The sequence below is a fragment of the Protopterus annectens genome, chromosome 17.part0, assembly GCF_019279795.1.
Source record: "Protopterus annectens isolate FY-2018-M chromosome 17.part0, PAN1.0, whole genome shotgun sequence".
In the NCBI taxonomy this organism is placed as follows: Eukaryota; Metazoa; Chordata; order Ceratodontiformes; family Protopteridae; genus Protopterus; species Protopterus annectens.
The window spans coordinates 773,198,093-773,212,372 of record NC_056751.1 but is presented as its reverse complement, the minus strand read 5'-3'; the positions used below and the strand labels follow the sequence as shown (position 1 = coordinate 773,212,372).

The 14,280-nt window shown below is 41.2% G+C and overlaps 1 protein-coding gene across 1 annotated transcript in view; it reads right to left on the bottom strand.

The window, feature by feature from the left end:
• DNAAF3 (dynein axonemal assembly factor 3) overlaps nucleotides 1-14,280 on the bottom strand; it is a 1,314,828-nt gene that overhangs the window by 748,270 nt on the left and 552,278 nt on the right. The window contains exon 4 of the mRNA XM_044059250.1: nucleotides 12,466-12,559. Coding sequence (XP_043915185.1) covers nucleotides 12,466-12,559 — 94 coding nt within the window. The remainder of the gene's footprint in view (nucleotides 1-12,465; nucleotides 12,560-14,280) is intronic.

Genomic DNA, 14,280 nt, shown 5'->3' with positions numbered 1-14,280 from the left:
CCTTTCACTGTCATTAGTGGGAGAGGGAAAGAATTTGGGCAGGTGAATTTGACCACCTTGGGCATGAAAGAAGGGTTGGTGCACAGGGTTACTTTGTCCATGTGGAAAGCAGTGTAGGGTGGGGGCAGGCTATGACAGCTTGTAACTCTGACACCCTTCTAGCAGAGGTAAGGACCACCAGTAGGACAGCTTTCCATGTGCACATTTGGAGTGCTGCTGAGCTGGCTGGCTCAAATGGAACCAGTATGAGTTTTTCTAGGATAAAGTTCAAGTCCCAAGGCAGTGGGACAGGTTCCCTTTCGGGAACAATTTACCATCTAGCCTGGATAGCAGAGGAGGGTCCAGGGGGTAAGCAGGCAGACATTGCAGGTTGGTGGACTTTCACTGAAGAGTATGAAAGGCCAGCCTTCATACGTTCACACACATCATCATTTAGCACTAGAAGAACATCTGCTCTAAAGGGATCCCTATTCTTTTTGAGACACCATTTGGAGAATCTTTCCCATTTTGAAATGTAGGATCTGCTTGTAGTAGGTTTCCTGGCCTCCCTCAGGTCTGAAAGCATGTCCTCAGAGGAGTGGTATCTGAAGGGAATGAAAAGTTTATCACCCATAGTGTTAGGCATAACATCTGTAGATGAGGATAAATGAGTGTTCCCTTCTGCTGTGTGAGTAGGTCCACCTTGTGGGGAAACGTTTGGTGAGTGCCTTTGATGATAGGTAGTAGTAGGGGAACCAATGCTGCCTTAGCCAGTAGAAAGTCACCAGCAGGTTTCTGGTTTCTCCTTCCTGATCTTCAGGAGGATTTCTGGAATGACAGGGAAGGGGGGAAATGCATACAGAAACTGTCCCTTCCATGAAATGTTGAAGGGGTCCACCCTCCAGACTAGTGGGCAGTGGTCCTTGGTGCAGAATTATTTTCAATTGTCTGTTCGGGGGGGGGGGGGGCAAACAATCTACTTGAGGCATGCCCCACTGGTGAACAATGTCTAGAAAAACTTCCCTGTTCAACATCCACTCGTGATGTAGAGAGGATGATCTGCTAAGAACATCTGCCTGTTGGTGGTCTTGGGATGGGATGTAGGTTGCCTATAGAGAGGCATTGTTTCTGGAGGCCAGGTCACAAATCTGTATTGCTATCCTGTATAGGAGACAGGACTTGGTCCCTCCTTGTTTGTTGAAGTACCACATGGCTGTGGTATTGTCTGTGAAAATTTGAAGGGGACCTGGTTGCAGGATTGAGGAAAGGCTTTCAGGGCCAAAAGGACTGCGGCCATCTCCCTCACACTGATATGTTTTTTCCATAGGGTAGGGTGCCAGTTCTCCTGCACCTTGAGACCCTTCATGGTAGCCCCCCCAGCTCAGCTGCAATGTGTCTGTGTGCATGTATTGACTGGTGTGTGTGTGTGTGGGGGGGTGAAGTGGAAGGCCTGGGTTCATTTGAACTTGTTGTATCCACCACCTTAATTCTGCTTTGAGGCAGGGTAAGACTGGGATCTAAAATTCTAGAGGGGGTTATGTTGAGACCACATATTCTTCAAATACCACTGCAGTTTTCTCATAAGCATCCTGGCTAAAGGCAGCATAGGAATGGTGGCTGCCATAAGGCCCAGAACCTGTAGGAATTGTCTTGCTGATTGTTGTTGTACCTGGATCAGGTCCTGGAAGTAGGCAGTAAGGGAGATAACTTTGTCCTGAGGGAGAAATGCCTGCCATCAGATCTGTTCTGATTTTCCATCCCAGAAAGATTTTGTCCTGCTATGGGGTTACGGATGACTTGGGGAGGTTGAAGGTGAACCCCAGACCTTGTAGCAGGGACATGGTGAACTGCAGATGGTTTCTTAGGGTGTCCTCTTTTTCTGCAAGAATGGGGATGTCATCTAGGGAGGGGTAAATCTGAATGCCTTTGGTTCTGCAATAGGCTATTGCTGCGGCCAGGCATTTTGTGAATACCCTGGGTGCAGTAGATAAACCAAAGGGTACGGCTGTAAATTGAAAGTGAGAATAGGGCCCAGTAAAACATAAGGACTTTCTGTGAGAGGGTTTTATGGGGATGTGGAAGTAGGTCTCCTTGAGATCTCATGAATGTCTGGACTGGAAATAGTGGAAGAAGGGTCTGGAGGGATAACATTCGGAAAGATGGAACTCTTAGGAAGAGGTTTAGAAAGGGCAGATCCAGAACTGGCCTACAAGGGCCATCCTTTTTTGGGACTAGAAATAAAACCTTTTCCTTCTTGTCCTGGAGGGACGGGTTCTATAGCTCCATGGTTGAGAATATCCTGTAGGATCTGGGGAATAAGGTGTAGTTGATTTTTGGGTGGAAATGGAATGCCCCTTCCAGGGGGTCTTTCTTTCCAAGAGAGGAAATATCCCTCTTCTACTATTGCCAGAACCCAGTGGTCTGTGGTGATAATTTTCCAAAGGAGTAGGCAGTGGGAGAAGCGGGCTGACAGGGGGAGGTGGTTAAGGCAGTCGCGCGTTGTTGGAGTCATTTCTGTTATGAAAGGGCTGTCTTTGGGTAGGTTGAGAAGAAGCTGGTCTGGACGTGGTATGTCTCCTGGCTCCTTTCCTATGTCAAGAAGAGGAAGGAGTAGCAGAGGAGGGGGTCCTCCTGACAAAGGTAGTCTTGACTGGGTAATTCCTGCAGTATTTAGAAATGGGGGACACCAGAAAGTGTTTTATATCTTGAAGCTCCTTGCTTTTCTCCTGAAGATTTTTAAAGAGTTCTGCAGACTGCTTCCCAAACAGGAAGCTGTGGTCAAGAGGGGCATCAAGAATTTTGGATTTGAAATCCTCTGGCAGGGGTTGAAGGTGAAGCCAAGAATATCTGTGTAGCACTGATGTGGAAGCAGCAGACCTTGCGGAGGCCTCTGCTGCATCACAACTGCATCTAATTGAATGTCTGGCCACTTGAGAAACCAGAGACAGTTTTGATGCTACCTCTGTCTTGCTAGGGGAGTCAGGCAAGGAGGACAGGAAAGTAGAGGCTTGAGATACTATGTCCAGGGTATATTTTATCTTATGAGTTTGGTAGTTGATAGCTCTGAAGGCTAGGGTGGAGGAGGTATAAATCTTCTTGCCTATCCTGCCCATATTCTTACTGTCCTTGTCAGTAGGTAAAAGGGACGAGGAGGGTATTAATCTAGACTGCTTGTCAGGGGATACAGCGATGACTGCCGGGTCTGCCAAGGGGGGTTTCACCAGGAATTTCTGATCATCAGGCACCTTGTAGAAACGGTCAGGTCTCTTGGGGCAGGTGGCTGTGAATCAGCATTTTTTGACGCTGAAGAAAACGCATCAATATAAGCAGGTACAACTGGTGTGACGGCAGACGGAGAAGGAGATTGTACCTGTACTAACTCAAAACATCTCTTCTGAGTTTGTCATTTGGGAAGTATCTCATTTGAAATATTATTTAATTTTGGTAATGGTCACCCGAAAGGTAATGTCCTCTGGAGAAGAGTCCTCTTCTATGGATTCCCCATCAGGGGAATAGCATTCCAGTGGAGAGGCAGTCTGTGATGAGTAAGTAATTGACTCATCAGATGATGAGGAGCAAACCTCCTCCTCTTCTTCTTCTCCTTCATGAGAAATGGGATGGTGGGTTAAAATAGCTGAGGAAGACCTAGGGCTGACAACAGGAATGGTGGAGGGTGAAGAGGCCGAGGGCCTAAGGGCCATGAAGACCTGCATCAAGGATTGAGTGAAGGATTGCCAGTCAGGTAATACCTCAGCAGAGGGGAGCTAGATGCTTGCTTTTCTGTTTCCTTTTCAAAGGAGTAGTCCTGGGAGAAGGCTTAGTTTCAGGGGTCTTTGTTGGAACTGGGGCTCTGGGTTCTGGTATCCCAGCTGGGAATCCAGCGAGGCCTGGTTCCCCCACGACATCGACATCTGAGCTATCTCTGTGGACGTGCCGGACGTTACTTCAGAAGTGCCTTCCTCGAGGCTAGTCGATGAAGTAGAAGGCTCTAATGGACGCCCCTCAACTCCTAAATCGGAAGCTAGCGGGGTGTTCGATGGCAGAGGGGCAGTAGTAGTAGGCCGTGACAACTTGGCCTTTTTGTGTGGAGGCCCCGCCTGGGCGGCAGACTCTGGATCCATCCTAAGTACTAATTTCTTTAGCCTCTGTATTTCTAAGTAAAGATTAAGTCTGACCAGATGGCTTCTGAGCATCTTTGGGAAGAATGAGTGGAAAATTGGACAAGAGGCATGGTTGTGTTCCCGGCCTAGACAAAAAAAAAAAAAAAAAAAAAAGAAAACCGCAATGGTCGTGCAAGTCTTTATGCGGAATCTGATGCCTGTATCGGCATTTACCCTTTTTAGCAGACATCGGCTAAAGGGGGGACAGCAAACCAAGCTCAAGCAATAACAAACAACAAAACCCCCAACGGGGTATTTAGCTTTAGACATCTTGATAGTACAGGAGTGATGCGATGGATCTGACGATCGACTGTGGCTGAAAAATTCTGAAGTCTGTGCGTGCAGATGTCACATTTAAGGTCCCTGGTTTATGGCCCTGGATGTGACATCCCACGCACCTACAGCAAGCAGGTTTAAGCTTTTGTATAGGAGCCAACATTCGGGTCACCTGAGGTGGAGAATCCCACATTAAGGATACTGCAACATGGGAATAGAAGAATATCTGTAGTTCCCAATTGTCGATCACAATGCATGTAACATTATCAAAAGTTATAAATGCACAACAGTGTGATCAACACAAGGAAACTGGCACTTTCTTTTAAGTTTACTTTAAATCAACTAAAATGAGACAAGGAGGTCAGTGGGTGGATTTAACTATGTACTGTCTTTGCATCATCTTTTAATCTATTAGTAAAAGTTACATCGACTAAGCTTAGCAGAGCAAAATCTGAAGTCCAACTCTGTCAAACTCTCTGTATCCTACTTTCATGGGACTAATTTCCACATTGTCTTCTGCACTCCCTTAGCAACTACGTGCTAATGGTATTACCTTCGTACAACTACGTGCTAATGGTATTACCTTCGTACAACTACGTGCTAATGGTATTACCTTCGTACAACTACGTGCTAATGGTATTACCTTCGTACAACTACGTGCTAATGGTATTACCTTCGTACAACTACGTGCTAATGGTATTACCTTCGCATAACCACGCTAATGGTATTACCTTCGCATAACCACGTGCTAATGGTATTACCTTCGCATAACCACGTGCTAATGGTATTACCTTCGCAACCACGTGCTAATGGTATTACCTTCGCATAACCACGTGCTAATGGTATTACCTTCGCACAACCACGTGCTAATGGTATTACCTTCGTACAACCACGTGCTAATGGTATTACCTTCGCATAACCACGTGCTAATGGTATTACCTTCGCACAACCACGTGCTAATGGTATTACCTTCGCACAACCACGTGCTAATGGTATTACCTTCGCAACCACGTGCTAATGGTATTACCTTCGTACAACCACGTGCTAATGGTATTACCTTCGCATAACCACGTGCTAATTGTATTACCTTCGCATAACCACGTGCTAATGGTATTACCTTCATACAACCACGTGCTAATGGTATTACCTTCGCATAACCACGCTAATTGTATTACCTTCGCATAACCACGTGCTAATGGTATTACCTTCGCATAACCACGTGCTAATGGTATTACCTTCGCACAACTACGTGCTAATGGTATTACCTTCGCATAACCACGTGCTAATGGTATTACCTTCGCATAACCACGTGCTAATGGTATTACCTTCGCATAACCACGTGCTAATGGTATTACCTTCGCATAACCACGTGCTAATGGTATTACCTTCGTACAACTACGTGCTAATGGTATTACCTTCGCATAACCACGTGCTAATGGTATTACCTTCGCATAACCACGTGCTAATGGTATTACCTTCGCACAACCACGTGCTAATGGTATTACCTTCGCATAACCACGTGCTAATGGTATTACCTTCACAACTACGTGCTAATGGTATTACCTTCGTACAACTACGTGCTAATGGTATTACCTTCGTACAACTACGTGCTAATGGTATTACCTTCGTACAACTACGTGCTAATGGTATTACCTTCGTACAACTACGTGCTAATGGTATTACCTTCGCATAACCACGTGCTAATGGTATTACCTTCGTACAACTACGTGCTAATGGTATTACCTTCGTACAACTACGTGCTAATGGTATTACCTTCGTACAACTACGTGCTAATGGTATTACCTTCGTACAACTACGTGCTAATGGTATTACCTTCGTACAACTACGTGCTAATTGTATTACCTTCGTACAACTACGTGCTAATGGTATTATCTTTGTACAACTACGTGCTAATGGTATTACCTTCGTACAACTACATGCTAACTGTATTACCTATCATTGAAAGCCTTAGCCTGCCAGCTGATTGAACCAAAAAAAAGTGCTTTTACAGTAGGTGAATCTCTGCAATTATGTTCAGTGCAGTGTTAATTAGCCTTTTAATTTTGGCATCAAAAGTTAGAGTTTGTCAGACTCAGTGTGATCTAACCTTTGTGGCACTGATTAGGAGTAAGTTTGTCAGAATAAGTGTGATCTCACCTTTGTGACACTGATTAGGAGTAAGTTTGTCAGAATCAGTGTGATCTCACCTTTGTGACACTGATTAGGAGTAAGTTTGTCAGAATCAGTGTGATCTCACCTTTGTGGCACTGATTAGGAGTAAGTTTGTCAGACTCAGTGTGATCTAACCTTTGTGGCACTGATTAGGAGTAAGTTTGTCAGAATAAGTGTGATCTCACCTTTGTGACACTGATTAGGAGTAAGTTTGTCAGAATCAGTGTGATCTCACCTTTGTGGCACTGATTAGGAGTAAGTTTGTCAGACTCAGTGTGATCTAACCTTTGTGGCACTGATTAGGAGTAAGTTTGTCAGAATAAGTGTGATCTCACCTTTGTGACACTGATTAGGAGTAAGTTTGTCAGAATCAGTGTGATCTCATCTTCATGGCACTGATTGGGAGTGTCTTAATTCTGTTTTTGTACTGAAATGTCTCTGAGAGGTATGAAAGGATGCTTGCAGTAAAGAAAGCTACAGCTGAGCAGCTCGGGCATCTGGAATTGCAAATGTTTTAGTGTACAATGTCTGCTTTTGATATGCTGCCCGTGTTGAGTGGTAGAATAGTAAGGAAGGGTATGCTTTTGGTTTATGGTTCCTGGCTCAAAACTTACAAATTATCAAGGACTTTGGTGTAGTGGGTGGATTTTGGTGTAGTGGGTGGCTATGAAGAGGCATAGCAGAGGACTCTGTGCTGTATATACAGATCATCTCTGTCCTGCTGGAACATTCTTGTTGAAATTGGGAATGTGATATGCCAGGCATGGCTTCATCCTTAATGTATGGAGATTGTGCAGCCGACTTGAATAGGGCAAAAGTGCAGCATTAGGACTGTAGGTGGACAAGACAATCAAGGAAGCACACAACTCAGTATGGAACCCAAAATGCACAATATGGACTATAGGTGGACAAGACAGTCAGGGAAGTACACAACTCAGTATGGAATCCAAAATGCACAATACGGACTGTAGGTGGACAAGACAGTCAGGGAAGTATACAACTCAGTATGGAATCCAAAATGCACAATACAGTATCAGTACAGTGTGAAAAGTACTGTATAATGCTGGCTACAAAGGATGAATAGAGTGGAAAAGGAAACAAAAGACAGGCCTAGCAAGAAACATATGTTGACTCTTTCGCACACCATAGGGAATATTACAGGGTGCTTTATATATTGATGGAGTAACACAGACTTGGTTGTGGAAATAAAAAACAGAAGAAAAGTGGTACTTTAATAGTGGTCCCAGAATATCAGTTGAAGCAGGACTGAAAGGGCAAGACAGTGATAAGGGTAGCAGTTTATATTTAATAAATCCTAGTAATGCCAGCAGTAGTTTGTACAGGATCAGTATATTGATGCCCCTGTGTATCTAATATCGCCTGCTCATATTTGCATGATTAATTGCAAAACCATGTTACATACAGTTGTTCATGTTTAGGGTTATGTGATGGGTAACACAACTGTAATGATACCTGATCTCTGGCTATTGTAGATGAAGGAGATATGAAGTGTTGTTTTTGGTCACGGTTTTCACTAAAACTTGTAGCAATCTCTTCGGCTGGCTGTGTGTGACACCCTGGCTGCATTTCCATGCTGTGTTCCCTTCCCCAATGGCCAGCCTGATGTTACCTTACCTCAGACATCTTCACATTCCTGGTTTATATGTGCATCCCGACCTGGTCCCAGATGTATCAGAAGTTACCCCAATAATTGTTATTGCTAAAAGGAATAGATAAGTTGCCAATAAGCACAGAAGCAAATGTACTCATTAAATTATTTAAAAAAAATAAAAAAGTAAATGATGGCACCTGGGAGCAACCCAGCATATAAACAGTCTTCTGCATCAGTAGAGTCCCAATAGGAAGGCAGAAGTGTTACTGTTAGAATATCAAGAAATAATCCATCAGAGATACAACCAGATATATTTATTTAGGCACATAAAAAAGGTAAGCGCTTTCGCCAGAAGGCTTCCTCAGACCTTTAATAAACAGAAGTAAAAAATGTTGAGCATTTTATATAGCAGGTATTCAATTAAATAATTAACTAGATGACATAATCATGAATTCTTTCAACAAGTTCTTAAAGTCAAAGACAAGAAATATGCAGATCTATGAAAGCTTATGGAAAGTGTTTCTCTTATTCTTTGTAAAAATAATACTCAAAAAATATCCAGTCACACCTATATAGTTATATAAAAATTATATTAAAACTTCAAAAAAAAAAACAGATTTATACAAGTCTAATATAAAACTAAGAGCTAATAATACAGGGAAAAAATTACCTAACAAATGGTTTTTCAAAACAGGTTTAAGTGAAATTTTATCATTCAGGCCTGGACTAACATGTGCCTTGAGTCTAACAAGCCATTTAATCTCTGTTCTTTCTGTATAGTTTCTGATATCTCCCCCTCTGGGGCTAGGGTTATTCACCTGGAGGACCATAAATTTAAAAGTGTGATTAGTGTTTGTTGAAAGAACATGCTTAAATAAAGCATTATTACTGGACTGAATGCGTATTTGGTAAAGGTGTTCTTGTATCCTGTCCCTGAACCTTCTATCAGTTTTACCTACATAGAAGGCAGGGCAGGAAGTACAGATTGCCATGTAAACTACATGTTCAGTATTGCATGTAGCAATAACTTCAAACTGAAAACATTCAGACGTAGTCGGGTGGACGAACATATTAGAATTAGAAATATGGGTACAAAATGGGCAGTTATTACATGGATACATACCATTTCTACGTGAGCTATTACTGACGGCTTCCATTGCATTGGGATAACATAAAATTCTGTGCAAATTCTTCTTATTCTTGAAAATGAACTGTGGGTATTCACCAACAATATCTTTAATTAATGGGTCAACAATCAGCATCCTCCAGTGTTTAGAGATAATTTCTATCCCATACTTCTTGGATCATGGTGCGACTGCGTATTCCAGCCCTCCTAATAATAGAGGAACAAATCAAGAAATAAGGACTACACAGAAATTTTCTACATTTTATACACATGACTTCAATGAAATTAGAGAAATTGGAGGATGCTGATTATTGAACCATTAATTAAAGATATTGTTGGTGAATATCCACAGTTCATTTTCAAGAATAAGAAGAATTTGCACATAATTTTATGTTATCCCAATACAATGGAAGCCGTCAGTAATAGCTCACATAGAAATGGTATGTATCCATGTAATAACTGCCCATTATGTACCCATATTTCTAATTATAATATGTTCGTCCACCCGACTACTTCTGAATGTTTTCAGTTTGAAGTTATTGCTACATGCAATACTGAACATGTAGTTTACATGGCAATCTGTACTTCCTGCCCTGCCTTCTATGTAGGTAAAACTGATAGAAGGTTCAGGGACAGGATACGAGAACACCTTTACCAAATACGCACTCAGTCCAGTAATAATGCTTTATCTAAGCATGTTCTTTCAACAAACACTAATCACACTTTTTGCTCCAGGTGAATAACCCTAGCCCCAGAGGGGGAGATATCAGAAACTATACAGAAAAAACAGAGATTAAATGGATTGTTAGACTCAAGGCACATGTTAGTCCAGGCCTGAATGATAAAATGTCACTTAAACCTGTTTTGAAAAATAGGAGACCATTTGTTAGGTAAAATTATTTTTTTTCTATATTATTAGCTCTTAGTTTTATATTAGACTTGTATAAATCTGTTTTTTTTTTTTGAAGTTTTAATATAATTTTTATATAACTATATAGGTGTGACTGGATATTTTTTGAGTATTATTTTTACAATGAATAAGAGAAACGCTTTCCATAAGCTTTCATAGATCTGCATATTTCTTGTCTTTGACTTTAAGAACTTGTTGAAAGAATTCATGATTATGTCATCTAGTTAATTATTTAATTGAATACCTGCTATATAAAATGCTCAACACTTTTTACTTCTGTTTGTTAAAGGTCTGAGGAAGCCTTCTGGCGAAAGCGCTTACCTTTTTTATGTGCCTAAATAAATATATCTGGTTGTATCTCTGATGGATTATTTCTTGATGTTCTAACAGTAACACTTCTGCCTTCCTATTGGGACTCTACTGATGCAGAAGACTGTTTATATGCTGGGTTGCTCCCAGGTGCCATCATTTACTTTTTTATTTTTCTAATTGCAATTGGTTTTGGAGCATTTATCCCTGTGTGGCTTGCCCTTTATTCTTACTATTTTTAAAAAGTGCTTTGAATGGTTGTATTTCTGTAAAGATGCAGAGGTTAGAAACTGAAGAAGCACATGAGAATAAGCAGAAAGAGGAATAGTACTTGCAGTGATAGACAATATGCATGTTTCATTTTATCCCGATGAAATCCAGCTTTCTAGTTATCTATGCACCTACATGGATGACTCTGCATCATACCTCTCAACTGTCTAGATTTTCAGTGTCCACATTTTTGCCTCATATTTTTGGTTTGCTTCTCATATAATTTGTGATTTTCTGGCAAATCACTGGGATGATTTGTGGATTCAAGTCACTAAATAATGACATATATTTGAGTTTCAGACTTCATATCCTTCAGAAAAATGCATGCTAAGACAAATTGTGTTATTCTAGCAGATGTTTAAATTTATAAGTGAAGCATTTAAAATCTGTCCATACTTTTGGGTCTTTGTCCCCCTCCCCCCCATGTCAGGCTTTGTCCAGATTTTTGCATAAAGAGGTCGAGAGGTATACTCTGGATTATGCCTCTTCTTCTTCACAGCTTAGTCTTCATACCCTTATTTAATTTGTACAAAACAGAACCCTTGGAAATGACTCCACAGTAAACTGTCACCCACATCCTCCTACACCAGTGCCCCATCTTGGCACCCCCCCCCCCCAGCAAACACAGCCTATGTGGACAGAGAAATGTCTTTCTTTTCTTTATTTTATTTTTACACTTCTTTCTCTTCAGCTTAATACTTCCTGCTTTCAAAACATCATATCTCAGCAAGGCTGTGCTGTAATACCTGAGGGAGAATTAAATTACGTCAGAGGCCAGGTTCTAAATGTTCTGCAATGAAGTTTAGAGCCCTTTTCCAACCTTTTAATCCACTGATGGACTGGAGGAAAGTCACGAGTAAGGAAACAAATTCAGAGAAGAAATACGTCGTATACGAGGCTTAATGCTCAAAGATGAAGAAAATGTGGTAGCTCTAAATAAACTTAGAAAGATGTTGGTGATACATAAATCATATATGGGAATAGTGCCCGCCTCCCTATCCCTCAAGAAGATCGTTCCTTTCTGTTTACATTTCTGGTATTAACATTGGGGTGAAAATACAATGACCCTTCTTTACAACTCTGCAGTATTACATTTGTTCCAGATTTTCTCTGTTGTACTGACATTATTGTGACTGTTTATATCATACTGATGTACATGTACTGTGCGTCAGGGATTATCTGAATATTGTCAGTTTCAGTTACTAAAAACACAAAAGTTCTTCAGCACTTCCAGTCATCCAGAACAACACTGCACTAGTTGTAGAGATGTATATTATCTTTTCACAAGTGATGTTACACAGCTTCTTAAGGTGATCTTTCAACAGCCACAGTTAACCAGACTGCACCCCCCCCCCTTTGCAGTTTCCTGGATCCGCCACTGGATAAGACTGTTACAAAAGGTAGGAGATGGGCAAAGAATCAAGACAGACAGTGACAGATGACAAGACACCCCAACCCAATGTAAAAAGAAAAAGGGGTTGATGATGATGATAATTACGATAGCCAATCATCAGGGAGGTATCTGTCAGACATGACAGGAAGAAAGGATAGTTCTATCTGATTAGGACTGCTCTCATTCTGTTAAAATCCCAAAAGCATTACACTGTTATGCAAACAACAAAGGGAAAACATAATATGGAAATTAAATTACCTTGCAAACCCATTTTATCTGGCGGTTCAAGGGCGAGAGCAAGAAACAACAAGTGACGCCCAATCAGCTCCAAATTATTTTCTACAACATAAAACTAAGGAAAGAAAAAAAATTGCATCAGAAGGGACATGCAGCCACAACACAAGATTATTACCTGCAACAATAGTTGTTATAGCCATACGATTGTACAAACAATCTGTGAAACAATCAGGGTAATAAGTCATGAATGTATGGCAGATTACTCACATTATGTTCATAATACCTTCAACAATATAATATATACAGGCTAAGACTGGATTCTATTTTTATATTCATACCTTCAACAATATAATATGTACAGGCTAAGACTGGATTATATTTTTATGTTCATACCTTCAACAATGTAATATGTACAGGCTAAGACTGGATTCTATTTTCATGTTCATACCTTCAACAATATAATATGTACAGGCTAAGACTGGATTCTATTTTTATGATCATAATACCTTCAACAATATAATATATACAGGCTAAGACTGGATTCTATTTTTATGTTCATAAAACCTTCAACAATATAATATGTACAGGCTAAGACTGGATTCTATTTTTACGTTCATAATACCTACCACAATATAATATGTACAGGCTAAGACTGGAATCTATTCTTATGTTCATAACGCCTTCAACAATATAATATGTACAGGCTAAGACTGGATTCTATTTTTATGTTCATAACGCCTTCACCAATATAATATGTTTATAATGTTTTGCATTGTTTAACTGTTTATTGATAAAGCCAATTACCCAGTCGTTTGCTAGGCAGACCTATTGAGCTCTGATGTGATTTACTCATTTATTATAAGGCTGTAGGACCTGAATATTGTATTTCTATTTGCTTTACTGACTGTATGATGCTTATGGCTTCCTCTCTTATCTGCCTACTACATATTTAGGTATTATCACTGTTACACTGTTACTAACTCTTCTCATCTCTTCCTCCTATCTCCAGTTTTGCCCCATAGTTTCCCTTGGGACCACGCCTGGGTGGACATACACATTCAACCAAGGTCACCTACTCCATCCACATTTTTACCTAAGAGACATACTGCTCTGCTGCATCTATCCCTATTTTGGAATTTGGAAAAGTGTCTCCCAGAAGACACTGTGAATGTATGTACATCTGTTGCCACTTGTTCTCCCATTGTAACTCCTGCTTGATAATATTGTCAGCTATCTCCCTGCCAGGTCAACCAGCAGCCTAAAACACTTTTTATTTCTCCCTCTCCATTCTCTTTCTCCCATCTTTAACTGAGTTCTTTCCCTGCCCCTCCTCATTCATCCTATCTAGTCCCAAGACCTTCCTAGTTGACCCAGTGCAACTCTGTACTAGGCCACTAGAGGGCATCCCCACCCTACTATACACTACTTGTTCCTCACTCATTTTCTGCTTTCCTCATTCATCCACACTTTTGCCCCCTCTACCTCTTAAATACAGGAACCTTGCTTACCCTGCTACTACTTACTCTCCTGTATCCTATGTTCCACTGATTGACTCTCAATCCTCTCCTGGTTCTTTTCTTCCCGCTCCGTTCGCCCTTCGGGCTCACTCCGCTCCCCTACCCTGCCCCCAAATTCCACCCACCCCCAGTGCGTCTAGCTATATCCTTCTTGTTTCCACACCCACTTCCTCCCTACACCAATCAACCATCAACACCATAGACACATCCCTACAGCCTATTATCCAATTTGTAACCACACCCACAGCTAATACATACTGATACATCTCACGTCTACAACTCTCACTCACTTACCTACCTTATTTACATCCAGCTCCTC